Raw genomic sequence first — 17,705 nt, forward strand, 5'->3', positions numbered from 1 at the left:
AGATGAGTTTGTAGAGTCAAAAAAAAAAAAAATGAAAACAATTAAAACATCTACATTCTTAATTTCACAAGCAATACTCAGATGAGCAATGTACCCTGCGCATGAAATTGCACTGGATATCATTATTTTATACACCACCTTAAGTTACAATTTGTTTCCAAAATAAAATAATAAACTCATAGACCGACATAAACATGTTAAAAGGATACTTGACTCATTGAGCCATTTTCAGCAGTGAAAAGTTCATATTTTGTCCAGAATGAATTTGATAACTTCATTATTTTTCATGTACAATTAGTACAGTTAAAAACTATTTTTTTTTCCACTTGCTGTCAACTGATGATGACATCACCTGTGCTAAAGAAGTAGCGAACAACCAATCAGGGCTCACCTGTTTTCTGGGGTTGGTTAGCAAACTGAGCCATAATTGGTCGTCAGGCGACAACAAGTTGAAAAATAAATTTTTAAAGGTATTAATTATACATGAAAAAATAATGACGTTACCACATTAATGATAGATAAAATATTAACTATTTACTGCTGAAAATGGCTCAATGAGTCAAGTATCCCTTTAAATACAACACAAATTCAATCCTGACAGACCGGATCGAGATTGGTGGACAGACTGATTGACGGGATTGAGATAAATTGATGGATAGACGGACATACCAAAAGATTGTTTGATTGGTGGATCAATCTGAGGAAAGATGAGACGATCCAGCAACACACTGACTGACCAGATTTAGATCAGTGAACGTCCAACGGACATACTGACCGACCGGATTGAGATTGGTGGACGGACTGACAGAAAGATTGACCGACTGACAGGCCAAACTGAGATTGGCGGACAGACCGGGAGACCAACCTGACCGACGGCTGAAAAATGTGCGAATTTTGTGGTCTCTCTGCGTGAAAGACGCTCCTGGCAACTTTTTTTTTTTTTTTCATGCGGTCTGCTGGTTCTGCCGCAGGTGGAAGTGAAACCGTACGTGCTGGACGACCAGTTGTGCGACGAGTGCCAGGGCGCTCGCTGCGGCGGCAAGTTCGCGCCCTTCTTCTGCGCCAACGTCACCTGCCTGCAGTACTACTGCGAGTTCTGCTGGGCCAACATCCACTCGCGCGCCGGCCGTGAGTTCCACAAGCCGCTGGTCAAGGAGGGCGCCGACCGCCCGCGCCAGATCCACTTCCGCTGGAACTAGAAGCTAGCAGTGTAACCGCCCCACCAGCTCATAACGCTAAAGCAGGGGTGTCCAAACCTGGAGCCCACCACGGGATATATTTAAATTCATACCCATCCTCTTGAGAAAATCTTTTCCAAAGGTCTTTTAGACGATCTTGAGACCGCATAATGGTGCACAGTTCCCACAGAATGAGGATGAGTTTTACAGTACTTAATTAGTTCAAGAGAGTAAAGAGAAAAATCAATCTCAAGCTATTTTCATCGCTTTAAATTGGTTAATAATCTGTAAAAAAAAAAAAAAAAAAAATAGGGTCAGAATCAGAGTATCGATTTGTGAAAAATGTTTACCATATTTGGATATGAAGTTTCCACCTGACAGTGACGATATGAAATCATTTTGGCGTGGTTTTGACGTGATGAAGTCGAAGGACGTCACTGTGGCCCCTTGACTCCTTTGAATTGTCCGTTTTCGGCCCTCGGAAGAAAAGTTTGGACACCCTTGCACTAAACCGCGCACGCGTCATTTCTAGATAGCGGACGAGCTTTTTTTTTTTTTTTTTTAGCAGCCACGAGCATCGCTTCTTTTCCCACCCCACATCTCAGGCTCCTTTCTTTTTTTTTTTTCTTTCTTTTTTTTTGTGGTACCTTCATCTTCTAGAGATGAAACAAAAAAATGACTTTTATACATTTTTTTAAATTATTATTTTTTTACGTGAGACGAAAAGATATGGATGGGAATGTTTGCACATGAGGTGGTGGTCCGCGGCGAGTCACCCCCCATGCGGTCGGTGCACGTCCTGCTGAGAACACGAACCAAAGGTAAGTGAGAACCACGATAGGGAGCAGAAATGCCGACGCAGTTTTAGGACGCAAGACTACTGACTTTTAGCCTCTTTCACAAACGAGATCCTGCAAATTTGCAGAATCTGAATTCATCCGCGTTTGCCTTTCACAGAGAAATGGGATGGACGCTGAAATTTCAACGATAAAAATATTTTAGACAGCAGACTAATTGCGTTTAAACCGTATCTGTTGGTTCTGTCGCATCAGATTCATCGCAGTTGAGTTCTTAAATAACGGATGAGCAGTGCTAGCGTACACAAGAGCCGTAACAATTTGTCTGCTTTTGCCTTTCACACAGAACTAGTGACGGGAACTTAATCTAAATCCGTGTAAAGTAACAATAAAGGTCTTGTAAATTCGACACACTCCAGAGAAGAGTGTTATAAACAAGTTTGAATGATTAAAATAATTGCCAGGTATATAAAATGAGCTTTCAAAATGATGATACGTCAGTTAAATATGCTACTTGGCGGACTTTTTATTAAAATGCGAAAACAGCAAGGCGCTCTAAAGCAACCACATCTGTGGACTATTTGAAGGGACGATGCGTTTTCAGCGTGTAGACCTACCTAGCTAGCTACATGCTGTTAGCTAGCTCTCTAGCTAGCTAGGACATGCTGTTAGCTAGCTAGCTAACTAGGACATGCTGTTAGCTTTGTCCACGTCAGCAGTTAGTTGCTGCTATTGATTGGGACATGCTGTTAGCTAGCTAGCTAGGCCATACTGTTAGCTAGCTAGCTAACTGGACAAAGCTAACAGCATGTCCTAGTTAGCTAGCTAGCTAACAGCATGTCCTAGCTATCTAGCTAGGACATGCTGTTAGCTAGCTAGCTAGGACATGCTGTTAGCTAGCTAGCTAACTAGGACATGCTGTTAGCTTTGTCCACATCAGCAGTTAGTTGCTGCTTTTGGGACATGCTAGCTAGCTAGCTAGCTAGGACATGCTATTAGCTAACTACCTAGCTAGCTAACTAGGATACACTGTTAGCTAGCTAGCTAACTAACTGCTGATGTGGACAAAGACTCCAAAGTTCTTATATAGTAAGGAGGAGCGACACATGTCGGATGCCGAAATATGTCACTTGATGCCGTTTCAGCCAAACAGTCAGGAAATGCTGAAAATTGAACGCTAAATCTCCACAATTCAGTTCCAACACAGTTCTCAGACTTTGTGCGTTTTTAGCGGTTCTCTTCGAACATGAATTCTCTCTGACAAATGACTTTAGACTGAATCAAATTAGGCCCTTTCCGACATTTTTCAGCGCAAAGTTACGTCTCCGATTGATACTACCTCCTGTGGCAAAACATTTACGGCTCGACTTTGCCCACCTCCCATTTTCGCATCGATGCGGTTTTTCCAAATCAGTGACACGGGGCGAGGCGGGGGGGAAAAAACATGGAATGATACCTCAGAATCTTTTCACCACTCACTATATTTACAGTAAACGCAACAAGCTATCGTAGGAAACCTCGCTGCTATTAAGAATTTAACAACGTATATACTGTATGAGTAGTTGTATAGGACAAATATTTGATGGCGTTGAAATAAATAAATAATGCGGCGATGCATTTAGGGCAGCGCATGTTTGGAATCAGCTAGCATGCTAGAATGGACGTACGGAAATTAACAGACGATTAAAAAAAATATATATACGACGAATCAGTTCTAAGTAGCATGAAGCTAAAAGGAGCGCGTGTGTGTCGGGGTGAAACTCCCGAGCGAATTAATACAAAGAAAGAAAAAAAAAAACACATTTAATCTTGCATGCTTCAGTGTTTATCTGTCCGTTGACGCCGAAAAGGTGATTCTGCTGTAGACTTTTAGTGGACGAAAAAAAAACAAAAAGTGTGCTCTTCGGTGGTTGTGTGTTTTGTTTTGTTTTGTCGTCCGTGTGCGTGCGTGCGTGCGTATGCGCGTAGACCGAGGCTCTGGTTAACCAACATCGCCAAGAGGTGGGCTAGGAGGCGGGGTTTACCGTTTCTATGGCGACAGGGATGCAAAGGATCTGATTGGACGATGTTTCGGGACAATCTGCCCTCGGATGGTACTGTACAAGTGTGACTTTGCTGTGTTGTCATGGTTACGCTGTCGCTTGTGTTGACTACTTCCCCTCACTGGACCTTCCCTGATTGCATTTTTTTTTAAATATAGTAATATATATATTATTATTATTATTATTATTATTATGCACTACTTTTCTATATATTTCTTATTCACCCGACGTGGTTTAAGTGCAGATTCTCTTCAACATCCTCCTGTTATTTATTGTCCCACGGATGAATTATCGTGCAATTTTTTTTCATGCGTAGCGTGTGAAGTCTTAAGTTATGTTTGTGTGTGCGTGCGTGTGTGTGGATAGAGAAGAGAGAATTGAATATTTTCTAATATATTCTTAATGTCGTCCCTGATGTTTGAATATGGTCACCTGTAACACTTGACTTGTGTCGTTTTTGTTTTGTTCTGATTATTATTATTTTTTTAAATATTTGTTGTCTGTTTTTGTAAAGGAAAAAAAAAATCACATTTATTTCACTATTTTTCTAAACAAAAAATATTTCATTTTGATTGTATTTTTCTATTTAAAAATGATTCTATTGCCCTTCTATAAACCCTCCTGTTACAGTGATGAATTTCTTGGGTCAATTTGACCCCGGGATGTTTCAATTCCAAACGTGTTAGATAAAAAGCTAATTTTACATTATTTTTGTTCATTTTCTTTTTTTTTTTATTTTAACACTACACACAAACACTATTTTTTTTAAACTTTAAAATGAAAAAAATCTTATTCTTTTTTTTTACTAATGTAATGGTGGCTATAGTGGTGCCTTGAGAGACTAGTGACCTAATTTTTTTTTACTTATTTATTTATTTATTTTTTACTGATTTTTTTTGTGAGATATCAACTAGGTGCAGTTTGGCAGATATAATTAGTAGATATTCTTCAAAAATCTGAAATTTACTGTCAAAATTAGCAATAAAACAAATAGAATTGCAAATTATGTATTGAAAACACCCACATAGATTCGGTTTCCGCTTGCTAATGCTAACACATAATGCGAAAACGTCATCCTGACAGTCGGGCTAAAAGAAGCTAGCATCGACTGTGTGGTAATTTGAACCCTTTAAACAGCTGATATTTGAACGGAAGTGATGGCGTCAACACTTGTGGACAGAAAATAGAACACAATTCACCGGCATATATTCTTCGTCCTCCGCGAAGAATGACGAAACACTTACTTACTTTTGAAAGTCTTCTTTGTTTGTATCTTATGACTGTGTTATACTGCCCCCCGTTGGCCAAGTTGTGCACACCAGAAGGAGTCGCAACGAATTAATGATGCATAACAGACTGAAAAAAATTAATAAAAAAATTAATTAATAAATAATGAAACATGCCCGGGTTAAGTTGACCCAGTAACTGGAGGGTTGATTATGTCCAAACCTTTAGTTCCAACACAACCGGTTATCGTACACATCCACAGTTTTTGATATGATTCTTATTTTCATACCCACGCGTGACGTGACGAAGGCAGCACGAAGGTTTTGTTCTTCTTCTTTCCGGAAGACACTTGAGATTCTCCCGCCGCTCTGAAACTTGAATTATTATTCTCTCTCTCTCTCTCTCTCTGTCTCGAATAACACATTTTGAAAGGCTGACTAACCTCGATTCTGTGTTGTGACGTGCAATACCGTTTCTAATGTTTGTACAAAAAGTAAGACTTACCGTGTAAAACCTTTTTAAGATGCAGATTTTATTTTTTTTCATTGCATATTTTGCAGAGTTTTTTGATCCACAGTGTCACTTTTTTTACTGTCCAATGAGGAGAAACAAACAAAACAAAAAAAAAACAAAAAAAAGACAAAAGGAACCAGACCCCGTTTTTTCATTGCAACTATTTTTAAATCCAGATATCTTTGTACTGATGTAAATGATTGTAGTTATTTTGGATAGTGTTTTGCTAACAAAAGGAGAGAACTTTTTCATGCATATTTTCACCTTGTTTGAACCTTCTTCTGTTTTTTTCTTTTTCACCCAACAGTAGCAGAGTTCTTGAGACTTTTTTTTTTTTTTTTTAAATGTCATTGGTTTAATTTTGTATTCTGTTGTGGAGCTACGGAAGATGCTAATTGCTAAGATGTTTTAATTAAGCTACTATTTCTAATTTTATTGTTCACTTATTTCTAAAAATCAGAGTTTACAATACTGACTCACAAAAGTTGATTGTTCTGAGGTATTTGGATGGTAGTAGTTATTTCTGAATGGTTATTTGATATGCAAAATGAACATTGAGTTTTATTTTTTTATTTGGCCTTGTTTTGTATTTAACTGGTGATTACAAATTTGTTTGTTTGTTTCAATTCACTTGCTAAATAAAGACCCATTCTGTTTGGACACACTATGGCTACTTCGATTTCGTAACATCAAAAACTCCATTACGGGTTTTTTTTTTTTTTTTTTTTTTTTTTTTTTTTTTACAAATTCTTTTATTGTTGAAAATTGTTGTAAAAACATTACATTACTTTTTTGGGTAGGCTATGATATTTTATTTGTAGATTTTTCTTTATATAAATATATTTTACTAGCATATTAGCTCAATGCTAAATAGCATATTTTTCTTAATTTTGTAATTAGTATTGCATTGTTAATATTTTTTTCTTCACTAATTTTTATTTTACATGTGATCCTTGTGTGATTAGTTTTGGTGTATTTTATTTTTTTTTTAAATCTTTTTTTAGATTTTTATTTTACAATGCAACAACAGAAAAGAGCATGCTCACAGCATTGTTATTTTTATAATTAATATTTTGAAATAACTTTTATTTTCATCTACTTTTAAAGGGGAGGTTTACGATTAAAAACAACAAAACAACCACCATCCCCCAAGCAAAAACAACCAATCAGAAGATGCTGACCGATGCGCTGGTGTTAGGAGTCCAGCTGCTAGCGTAACAGCCGTGGATAATGCCGGCCTGCTTACGGTGCTAATGCTAGCTTAGCATTGCTCGCACTGCTACTTTGTTGAAGCTGTCTAAGCATTCTCAGTGAACTTACACATGTAAGAGAGGGGCGTGGCTATGATCAGACTCAGAAGGTCTGTCCTTCTGTTAAGTGCTCAGCAATTGTCTGGCAACCAGTCCAGGATGTACCCCACTTGTCGCCCAAAGGCAGCTGGGACTTAGTCCAGACCCAGAAACTGCAAAAGTCAAGTGCGTCTCTCTCGAGTGGCGTCTCCATGTTCCTCATTTGCCCGGATGATGTCAGCTCACTTTGGAACTGGAGTGAGGCACAGAGAAGGGAGTGGATCCAGGCCGAGGGGCGGGCGGGCGGGAAGGACGGGATGGAGGGTGGATTCCATGGAGGGAGTCCATCCAGCTGCTCTCGCCGACTCACTGGTGGACGCCGTCAGCACAAGCAACGCTCGCGCACGTCTGACGGACGCAAAAAAAAAAAGACAAGGAAGATGTTAGCGGAATAAGATCGCAAGCTCTGCACGTGAACGGCTTCCGCATGGGGGGTAAGACTCACTTGCTACTCCCGCTCGGACTCGATGGATCGGATCATCTATTGGCAATCAGTGCGTACGTGTGCATGTGCGGGAAATGTTGCCATTGGCGTTATTCATGCGTGCAATCGGCTCGGTCGTGTTTTTCAAAAGACGAGTCAAGAATAATTGTGATTGCGGAAAAAAAAAAAAGACGCTTCACGTCGTTTGTTGCCACTCGTAGTTCAAGTTTGCTGTCAAACTTGACATCATTTAAAGAGAATTACACTTTTAAACTCCGCTAGCTTAATGCTAACGCACAATGCAAAACGTCATAGACAGGCAGCATTGGTGTCACGGTCTCACAAAATATGACTCGTCATTTTCTTTTTTTTAAGTAAACTTCATTCAACCGATGAGTGTGAGAACGTGAGCTCGTTCTACTAACTACAATGGCGCAAATCCAACCATGGAAAAAACAAAAACCCTTTATCGTCGTTTCTGTGCATGTTTCTTGAGGGACGGACGTCAACAAATGCTGACATCATCACCATTTTGGAGGCAAACGCTCAGGCGGGGTTTCATTCTTCAAAACCGCACTGACGCCACCGCCAGGGCTCCGGGTCAGGCTCCTTTCGTCCGTCCAATTTTGACTTCCTGTTTGCGTGCAGACCGACTTGTCCTGCATCGTGCTTCCACATGGCACGTTTGATTTACGCCTGCGGCGCTGACACACATGTTCCCTTCTCCGCCCCATTTGTTGCCATCGATTCATTTTCTCACACCCGCGCGTGCAATCCGTACGAGGACCAAGAACAATTTGGTCGGCGGCGGTGCCGCCGTGTTCTGGCGGACGGACGTCGGCGCGCTTGCCAGACGAGCGGGACGGGAGCCCAGCTGTGTTGCAACTCGCACACGATGGGGATTGTTTCCCCGTGAGCAACATTCCTGCTTGGCTTTCTGTCTGCACAAGTGCAACTGCATGCCGAGGTTCCCCTGGACAAACAGAAAAATAATGCCTGGCGTGATGTCATCTCTCGGGAATGTTTTGGCACCAGGACCCGAGTTGGCTCGTGGACGAGAGGGTTTCATTTTCGAGGCTCTCGCGCATACACGAAAGCCCGGGGGGGTCACTTGAGAAGATGAGAGTGCGAAAATGAGTCAAGTCGTAATCTTCTCATTGTGAGAATCACTGCTGGCCTCTTCTGAACTCTGTTGTCAAATTTGATTGGCTGACGAGAGGTTCATTCATAAGTCGCACCACAACCTGCCAGTTGAACAAACAGATTCCGTAGTTGGATGGGTAAGTTAGTCAGTAGGTCCAGTAAGCTAGGGACGTGAGATCGCAGTTGGGAGGATGTGCTAACAGGTATTAGATCATTTTTTTTCCACAAGACGAGATAATTAGTAGCTATAGTAATCGTCTTTGCTGAAAGAACATGACTGCAGAAACAAATCAGTTTCCTCCACCGGGTGTCCGGGCTCTCCATTGAGATAGGATCAGTTTGATCGTCCAGGAAGAGCTCAGAGCAAAGTCACTGTTTCTCTAGATCCAGAAGACAAATACTCCCTATAGGCACGGTTTATTTTCTTTTGTTTATCTTTAGTGGCACGGTTTTTGTGTTCAAAGGTAGACACTTGTTAGGTAACACCAAACTGTGGCAAGGTTTTTACTTTCTCGACCTGTATTCGGCAACTTTACGAACACAGGAGAAGCTTGTCCGTATTGCTTCTGTTTCCTTCCAAGCTAGTTCTTCAAATTTGTCTTTCTCAACTCTTCTGCGCATGCTAGCTTGCGCAAGCGTCAATATGAATTGAACTGCAAATAACTTATCAGCTTATCATATTATCCCATGCAGAGCGTACCCAACACCGAGTAGTATTCCATTCTTAGTTAGCTAGCTAGCTACCTAACATTATGTTCCTATAAATGGTGGCTAAGATAATTAGGTAGTTATGTTGTTCAGCAGGAGATACCCAAGGAAATCCTTGAAATCACAGGTCTCAAACGCCGGCCCCTTGAGGGCCAGAATCTGATATTTCAAACGAACTGCTCTTCAGCAAGCTCTGCAGGAGCCTGATAGTGATCCTGCATGTGATTAGAATCTAATCGCATGCAGGACTCCGGCCCTCGAGGACCAGAGTTTGAGACCTGTGCTTCAAACAGTAAAAGGTAGATTGGTAGGTAGCTAGGTAGGAAACAGGCGGCAAACAAACTAGGTCAGTCGGTAGATTATTTGTGAAGATAAGTTTATTGGTAAAACCCTAGTAAACAGAGAGATAACATTGATAGACAACATGTTAGTGTCTTTGTTGTTTGACTGCGCAGATGTGAAGATGTGGGCCTTAATGGGAGCCGTGTGCCTGTGCCACTGCGTCGTCGGACAGCTGCTGAAAGGAGCGCCGCGTCTCCTCTGCAGCGTCCCAGGGGCGCCGGGATCACCGGGCAAGCCCGGCCCGGGCGGGACACCGGGAGCGGACGGGAACGCCGGCGTCCCCGGGAGAGATGGCAGAGATGGCAGGACAGGGGAGAAGGGACAGAAGGGAGACCCAGGTAATAATAAAGTACATGTAGCGTGCGTGACCGTGCAGTTTCCGTATGGTTTCAATTTAAAGCCGCTATTGTTATTAGCAAAGGTGGAGCTGCGTACACCCTAAATAATTACATTTTCGTTCGTCATACTTGTTTACAGCTTCGTACGGAGTTATTTTTATTGAGGAAATCAACACAGCTGCTTCCCAGGAGGCGTATATTTCACACGCAAAAAAACACACAGCGAGTCAAAGTTTTCAAAGGCTGCTTGGTCGCGGCGTATTCTTTCATGAAAAGAGGCGGCTGGAGAACAGATCGCTTGGCCCACTCGGCCATTGTTTCAAAATGTCAACATGGCCGCGTTCCGAGGTGATTTCATGCGTGGCAACCCATGGGGGGAAATGTGTTTCCGTTGTCTTCTTTAAATAGTCAACCGGTGCTGAGAGAAGCCAGGTGTTAAGGGGTTGGCTTTTCAATTGGACAGTTGAATCTCTGGTTACATAATCCCGCCTCCACACAGAGTTTGACTCTTCAAGTAGCAAACAAGAAAGAAGCCTTTTTCTCAGTTTTTCCATCTTGGCTCTCAGTAGCCTGTATCGTTTCCCTGATGGCAGTGGGGAAGAGTTTGTCTCTGGGGTGTCGGGAAGCCTGGCGGGGCCTCCTGACTCTTTGTGCTGTGGTTGTAGAAGTTCCTGAGCACCCTCGGGGTGAGCATGAAGTCCCCTCAGCTCTCTCTAAGATTGTAAAATCATTGGTTGGCCTTCTTTACCAGACATGACGGATGAGATGGTAATGCCAAGGTACCCGATGCTAGCCACCCTCTCCTCCTTGGCTCCATTTACACTGACTGGAAGAAATTTTCCTGAAGAAATCCACTGTGAGCTCCGTTGATTTGGAGGTGTTCAGGTCAAGGTGGCTCCCCGTAAACCAGTTTCCCAGATGGAAGATCTCTCTTGACATCAGACCTACCACAGTTGTGCTGTCTGTAAACTTTGCTATGATGTGGTCTACACAATTATATGGTCATGGATGTAGAGTGTCATGGTTTGGGCTGGGTTTTGGTTTGTTTTTTACTTTTTTGCTTTTGTCGGGGTTCTAGTTTTGAGTGGGTTTTGTTTGAGTTTAATTTCTTTAGTGTCTCCCATTGTCTCATCAAGCATTGTCCTGCCCACCTGTGTTTGCCTGGCTTCCTCGTGTGTCAACCTATCAGAACCCTCTGCCACTTGTGTCTTGTCTAGCTGTGTCTCGTTGTGTCGATTAGCGTGTGTATTTTGTCTCTTGTCTCCCCTCTGTCTGTGTTGATTCATTGTCACTTTCCTCTTGTTATGCTGCCGGCTTTGTTCCACCACCACTCAACCGTAACATAGAGAAGTGGTGTTAAAGTCCAGTCCTCAATGGCCTGAGTCCTGCATGTTTTAGAGGTTTCCCACGTTCAACACAGCCGATTCATATTTCAGCTCATCAGCAAGCTCTGCAGGAGCCTGATAATGATCCTGATCAGGTTCGTTGGAGTAGAGAAACCTCGAAAACATGCAGGACACAGGCCCTCGAAGACCGGATCTTGACACGTGATGTAGAGGGAATATAGCAGCAGGCTCAGCACAGAGCCCTGAGGGACCCCAGTCTTGACACTCAACAGCTAACTCTTTTTGTAACCAAAGATTGAGTTTCATTACCAACTGCTGGCCTTCCATGTAAATTCATTACAATGATTTGATGTAAAAGTATTTCGATGGATTATTGTCACTTAAATGTTCCGTCAGTACCGAATGCTAACGCTAGACTTTTGTGTTCCAGGTTTAAAGGGCAGGGTTGGACCCACAGGTAAGATCGGCGAGCGAGGTGAGCGGGGTCCTACGGGAAAACGAGGTCCCGTGGGAGAGAACGGAGACGAAGGTCCTCCGGGCCCCGTCGGCCGCGTCGGCGAGAAAGGACAAAAGGGCCAACGTGGCATTCGCGGGACGCCGGGGAAATGCAAATGCGGGAGCCTCACACCCAAATCCGCCTTCTCCGCGGGCATCACCAACAGCTACCCGACAGAGAACACGCCCATTAAGTTCAACAAGATCCTCCTCAATGAGGGCGGCCATTACAACCCCCAAACGGGCAAGTTCATCTGCGCGTATCCCGGCATTTATTACTTCTCCTATGACATCACGCTGGCTAACAAACACTTGGCCATCGCTCTGATGCACAACGGACAGCATCGCATCAAAACCTTCGACGCCAACACGGGCAACCACGACGTGGCCTCGGGGTCCACGGTGATGTTCCTCAACGCCGAAGACGCCGTGTGGCTGGAGATCTTTTACCACGACCAGAATGGTTTATTTGCCGACCCGGGCTGGGCGGACAGCTTGTTCTCCGGCTTCCTGCTCTACGCTGACACCGACTACTTTGACACACTGGCAGCAGACTACGCATAAGTTTCAGAGAATCAAGCTAAGCTAGCAAGCTAACTACTCTGGGTTTGATGGTTTCTAATTTGTTCTTCAAGGGATTTGTAATATTACTGTATTTCCTCAAATAATGGCCGTCCCTCTGTGTCATCCACCTAAACTTGATAAATAAATGCCACCCTGTGTCTCCCCCTATCATTCCAAAAAACATGACTTGATTGAAGACTAGAAATTGTCCATGTGAATGTGAGTGAATGGTTGTTTGTGTGGATCTGTGTATTGAGCCTCTAAATAAGTTAAATAAACATTGTTTGGAGGAATGTTCAAGTTTCTGTATTTGGTTCCATATTATTGGTGAGAATTTGCACAATGGGAAACTATGAGCTTACGTCACAAGTCAAAATGGCGGTCTCACTCTGATCATTGAAAAGCATTTGACTTTGGATCGTTGTAATTTAATTTGTGAGAATTATTTTGGTTTCAAAATGTGATGAAATGTCATTTGACTATTATAACAATCTGCTTGATTTGTATGTTAGTCACAGGCAAAAACAATACAATATGCCATTTGTTTTTATAGTGTAGGGAAGCGTTACATTGCGGAATATCAGAAATCCCCGGATGTCTGGAAAACTATCCAAACCAAATATTGGTTGAAATAAATGTGTAAAGAAAAAATCAAAATATATTCTTATATGAAATCACACAAAGCGCATAAAATAATGTATTGTGATACTTTTACAGTTATTATTCATACATATTTATTTTATTGTATTATATATCAATTTTAGCGCAATGGCGGCTTCTCGCTTTCCGTAGTAAAGTAGATGGCGTCGTGTCGTTACTAAGCAGCGCCGTGGGTGGGGTGAGTGTTTGATGTGGGCGGGTTAATAACACGACGACCAATAGCGGACCACAAATGGTGACAGACAGTTTTAACCAGCCAATGCGAGATCTCGTACCATAAACGGGCACATTGCTGTGGGACATTACAACGGGGGATTAGTAAAGTCACTTAAATGCTTTCCGTGTCAGATCCAGGCTTCCTTGAGGTTAAGTTAAGTATGTATTTCGGAATTATAACACGGTAAACAGAAATATGTAAACGAGTCCCGCATACCCACACAAGAGGGTTATAATGGACCAAACAGCCTCGATGGAATAATCCCATTTTAACGTCAGAAGTATCCGCTACTCTCGCCATGGCTTCCCCCAGGTAATGGAGAATAGCTAGCATCTTGTTAGCCTCACCCAGCTGCGACAATTCAATGCGGCTAAGCTAACGCTAGCGGTTCTCCATCACTTCTTCTTTTTTTTCTTTTTTTTCTCCCTTCTAGCGCCATCCGAGATAAACTGCGAAAGCAGCGGCGATCCTTGCAAGAAACTTTGGGGAAACTCAAACATGAGGGCGACGACGAGGAGGTAAAGTTGCACGAGAAGAGACTTGAAAGTAGCACAACCGTGTGTTTTGCTTTCCTCGTTACATTTGATGCTGATGGAAGAACAGATGGTATGAGAAACAGCAGTGGTGTGATGTGGTTGGCAGGTTTGTCTCGCAGCTCTGTGGTTCGGGGTTCAAACCCCGACTACAGATTTTCTTTGTGGACGAAAATGCATTTGTGCACGTTTGATTTCCTTTTAGCTTGACATTTGCCATTTTTTTAAAACTCATTTTTATTATTTACTTATTATTACTTATTACTTATTTAAGTTGCATTATTGCCCATTTTTTTGGTGGGGAAAATTCAGGTAAATAATTCAGTTAAAAACTATTCTTTCTTTTTTAACGTGTTATGACAGATATTTGTTTTTTTGAGGTTGATTTTTGTGTTTAACAGATTTATGTTCAAGTATTTTTTGTCAGATTTCTGTTTATTTTTTTGTCAGGTTTCTTAGTTTTATATGACATTTTGTGTGTTTTCTGCTTGAGAATATAAAGTATTTTTGTATGCTTTAAGATTATTTTTTGTCAGACTTTTCTCAATTTTTGCCATGTTTTTGTCATTAATTGGGCATATTTTTTGTTCGAATGCTGCCTTATAATTGTCACATTTTGTCGGTTTCTTTTTAATTTTTCCTCAATTCTGGGTAATTTTGTTGTTGTTTTTTTGTCACACTTCAATCTGCGTTGTCATTTTTTATTTTTATTTTTTAATTATTTTACTACTCCTCTACTTGGTGGGGGCCGGTCGTTTGAGGCAACATCTTGGTGCATATTAAGTGTCGCACCAGAGTACTTTGACTTTATTTTGCTTTTATTTAGTGTTATTTTTAGTGTTCATGCAGTAAGACTGAAACGCACAGGTGTGCTTGAATGCGCCGCGTCAAACGTGACTCAACACGTCCTTTGCAGGCTTTGGTTCCGTCCCCCAGACCGAGTGAAGAGTCGCTACAGACACCAATGAAGGTGGGTGTTCACGACAGTACGATTCCCGTATTCTTAATGTCATTCTTCCTGTCAATAATAGCTATTTTGTTAGCGTGCTAACTCTGCGCCTTATGTGTTTTGTTGCAGGATCCCCAAAGCAGCGAGGAAGACCCCGGAGAAACGCTGAAGCGAAAACTACGGGCCCAGAGACAAATGAGAAGGAAAAGGGTTTGTGATGTTTGCACTTGATTCTCGTCGACAATTTCACCATGATGTCACACATACGTCAATATGGTGGCGATAAGAGTAAACACCTGTATGAACTGCTCATTCATTGTACTTGTAAATACAGTAGTACTTACTGTACTTGTAAATTGTGTTTGTGTGAAAGCTTTTGGAGCAGATGTCCGCCCAGGAGTTGTCTGGTGACGACGTGGAGGAAATTTCCAGCGCTCGGCACCTCAGTGAAGACGAAGCTTCTTCAAAGAGGACCGCAGACCCTCCAACAACCAGTGAGTGGATACTTTATCGTCATCTCTACAAACTACTTGAGATGGATTTAGAGAGCTGCGAAACAAAAAGAACAGCAATACATTTTTGACCTATTGCTGGTGGGTCTGGAAAGAAAACTTGGTTGTTGTTTTTTCCACAGTGTGCTTCATCAACTAGGGCTGTCAAAACTCATTTGAATTCAGGGGCCACTTAGACTCAGATTTGATCTCAAATGGGCGGGACCAGTATTTCCTTGGCCGAATAATCTTGGGGAAAAAAAACCAACAACAACAAAACTTTTACTAATTTTTGGGTGCAAATAATTACAAGTACATTCAGAAACAATTCTTATTTATTATTATCTTATTGCAGAACAGTCTGAAGTTCATAACAAAAATTAGCACAAGATATTCTTTTGCATCCAATCCTATTTTAACTCATTCAAAACCCAAAACGTATAAATCTGTTTTTAATACTTTGTCCTGTAGTCCCAAAAACGTATTTCTAATTTTTTGAGTGTTTTTTTGTATTTTTTTTTTATTTAAAAAAACAAAAAAATTTATGCTAGAGCATACAGAAGGCTTTGATACAGCTTCTGGCTTAAAGGGGTCGCTTAAAGCAATGGTAGTTATTATTTAAAAATAAAAAATAAAAAAATGGCCAGCAGGTGGCAGCTGAGTATAAGAGATCAGCCAGGGCCATGTTGCAACAAGCTCTTTTTGCCAGTGTTTTTCAACAGGTTTGTGAATAATGATAATCTAAATTGCTTCAAAAATGGAAACAGATACACATTTTTTTCCCCTGATAAAAGAAGAGACTAATCTTTCTTTTGGTAGTTTCCATGTTTTTATAGCAATAGAACAGTGTATTCTTTGCGCCTTGCAAAATCAATAAAATCCAGGAAAACAGCAAATTTGAGTGACAAAAAAAATGCAGTTTGTGTGGTGTCCTCACGGGCCAGATTGAACCCGCTGACGGCCTGGTTTTGGCCCGCGTGCCGTATGTTTGAAACCCCTCGAATCTAGGCCTCGCCTCGAAAGCCCCGAAGAGTCGCAACGCGCAGCAGTTCGACCGCTTCGTGACGCGACGTCTGGAGGAGAAGCTGAGGGCGGCCAGGGTGAGATCTTATCGGAAGAAATTTCGATTGCGTTTCGCGCGGGGACGCGACGCTTTTGTTCGTTTTGCGCGTTGCAGTCGCAAGGCGAGAGCCTCCAGCGGCAGGAGACGTCAGCGGTCGACGCCGGTCGCCAGCACAGCCTCCGGGACAGAACGACAGCCGTCGGCAGGTCCGACAGGGAGGTGAGTCCAGGTGGCAAAATGAACCCATTCATCCGCCGATCGTCGAGTTGAGTGGTTCGCAAACGTCAAGACACTTCAGCGGGTTCGGGAGATTTTCAAATACATTTGAAAAAGTCGATGTACGTCCATCCAGCCACTTCATTATTTGTTTGTGAGAAGCTTCACGATGATCCCAAAAGATGACACTTGATGTTGATTCATAATTTACATGTGCACAAATCTTTATTTATAATTCAAATATTTTTCTTTCTTTCTTTCTTTCTTTTTCTTTCTTTCTTTCTTTCTTTCTTTCTTTCTTTCTTTCTTTCTTTCTTTCTTTCTATCTTTCTTTCTTTCTTTCCTTCTTTCTTTCTTTCTTTCTTTCTTTTTCTTTTTCCTTTCTTTTTCTTTCTTTCCTTTTCCTTTTGCTTTTTTCTTTTTTTTCTTTCTCTATTTCTTTCTTTCTTTTACTTTCCTTTTTTTCTTTCTTTCTTTCTTTTTCTTTTTCTTTTTCTTTTTCTTTTTCTTTTTCTTTTTCTTTTTCTTTTTCTTTCTTTCCTTTTCCTTTTGCTTTTTTGCTTTTTTCTTTTTCTTTCTTTCTCTATTTCTTTCTTTCTTTTACTTTCTTTTTTCTTTCTTTCTTTCCTTCTTTCTTTCTTTCTTTCTTTCTTTCTTTCTTGCCTTTTACTTTCTTTCCTTCCTTTCTTTTTTACTTTCTTTCTGTCTTTTGTTCTTTTTCCTTTTACTCTTTCTTTCTTTCTTTCTTTCTTTCTTTCTTTCTTTCTTTTTCTTTCTTTCATTTTCCTTTTGCTTTTTTCTTTTTCTTTCTTTCTCTATTTCTTTCTTTCTTTGTTCTTTCTTTCGTTCCCTCTTTTTTCATTCTTTCTTTCTTTTTTCTTTCTTTCTTTCTTTCTTTCTTTCTTTCTTTCTTTCTTTCAGTTCTATCTTTTTATGATTTCCAAAGGGTTCAATAGACCACATGAATATAAATCAATAAAGTTTAATAAATCAGAAAATGATGGCACAGCATGGTTTAATTAATTAATTTATTTTTCTTCAATCAGAAATGCTTTGCGCTGGTTAGGAGTACTTGGCTGAAAAAAAAAAAACATTTCACAGGGGGTATGT

At 41.2% G+C, this 17,705-nt stretch overlaps 3 protein-coding genes across 20 annotated transcripts in view; all 3 read left to right on the forward strand.

The window, feature by feature from the left end:
• cpeb2 (cytoplasmic polyadenylation element binding protein 2) overlaps nucleotides 1–6,419 on the forward strand; it is a 50,099-nt gene extending 43,680 nt beyond the window's left edge. For all 5 annotated transcript variants that reach the window (XM_077534939.1, XM_077534938.1, XM_077534943.1 and 2 more), the window contains one exon: nucleotides 972–6,419. In XM_077534939.1, coding sequence (XP_077391065.1) covers nucleotides 972–1,199 — 228 coding nt within the window. In that variant the 3' untranslated portion in view covers nucleotides 1,200–6,419. The remainder of the gene's footprint in view (nucleotides 1–971) is intronic.
• Nucleotides 6,420–7,371: 952 nt separating this feature from the next.
• Nucleotides 7,372–12,717, forward strand: c1qtnf7 (C1q and TNF related 7). Of its 4 annotated transcripts, none has more exons than XM_077534352.1 (3): nucleotides 7,372–7,540; nucleotides 9,837–10,061; nucleotides 11,838–12,717. In XM_077534352.1, the coding sequence occupies exons 1-3, from the start codon at nucleotides 7,534–7,536 to the stop codon at nucleotides 12,464–12,466; spliced, it is 861 nt and encodes a 286-aa protein (XP_077390478.1). In that variant the 5' UTR covers nucleotides 7,372–7,533; the 3' UTR covers nucleotides 12,467–12,717. The 4 variants fall into 4 exon arrangements, with proteins under 4 accessions (XP_077390478.1, XP_077390480.1, XP_077390479.1 ...); XM_077534354.1 differs by lacking the exon at nucleotides 7,372–7,540 and adding an exon at nucleotides 8,390–8,442; XM_077534353.1 differs by lacking the exon at nucleotides 7,372–7,540 and adding an exon at nucleotides 8,494–8,876.
• Nucleotides 12,718–13,401: 684 nt separating this feature from the next.
• Nucleotides 13,402–17,705, forward strand: part of cc2d2a (coiled-coil and C2 domain containing 2A) — a 39,828-nt gene continuing 35,524 nt past the window's right edge. For 6 of the 11 annotated variants that reach the window (XM_077533484.1, XM_077533485.1, XM_077533483.1 and 3 more), the window contains exons 1-7: nucleotides 13,405–13,655; nucleotides 13,777–13,861; nucleotides 14,793–14,846; nucleotides 14,955–15,035; nucleotides 15,199–15,319; nucleotides 16,325–16,416; nucleotides 16,494–16,598. In XM_077533484.1, coding sequence (XP_077389610.1) covers nucleotides 13,642–13,655; nucleotides 13,777–13,861; nucleotides 14,793–14,846; nucleotides 14,955–15,035; nucleotides 15,199–15,319; nucleotides 16,325–16,416; nucleotides 16,494–16,598 — 552 coding nt within the window. In that variant the 5' untranslated portion in view covers nucleotides 13,405–13,641. Of the gene's footprint in view, nucleotides 13,656–13,776; nucleotides 13,862–14,792; nucleotides 14,847–14,954; nucleotides 15,036–15,198; nucleotides 15,320–16,324; nucleotides 16,417–16,493; nucleotides 16,599–17,705 lie in introns of all 11 variants that reach the window. The other 5 variants (XM_077533479.1, XM_077533482.1, XM_077533480.1 and 2 more) reach the window with 2 other exon arrangements.

This window comes from Festucalex cinctus, chromosome 10, assembly GCF_051991245.1.
Source record: "Festucalex cinctus isolate MCC-2025b chromosome 10, RoL_Fcin_1.0, whole genome shotgun sequence".
NCBI classification, from domain to species: domain Eukaryota; kingdom Metazoa; phylum Chordata; class Actinopteri; order Syngnathiformes; family Syngnathidae; genus Festucalex; species Festucalex cinctus.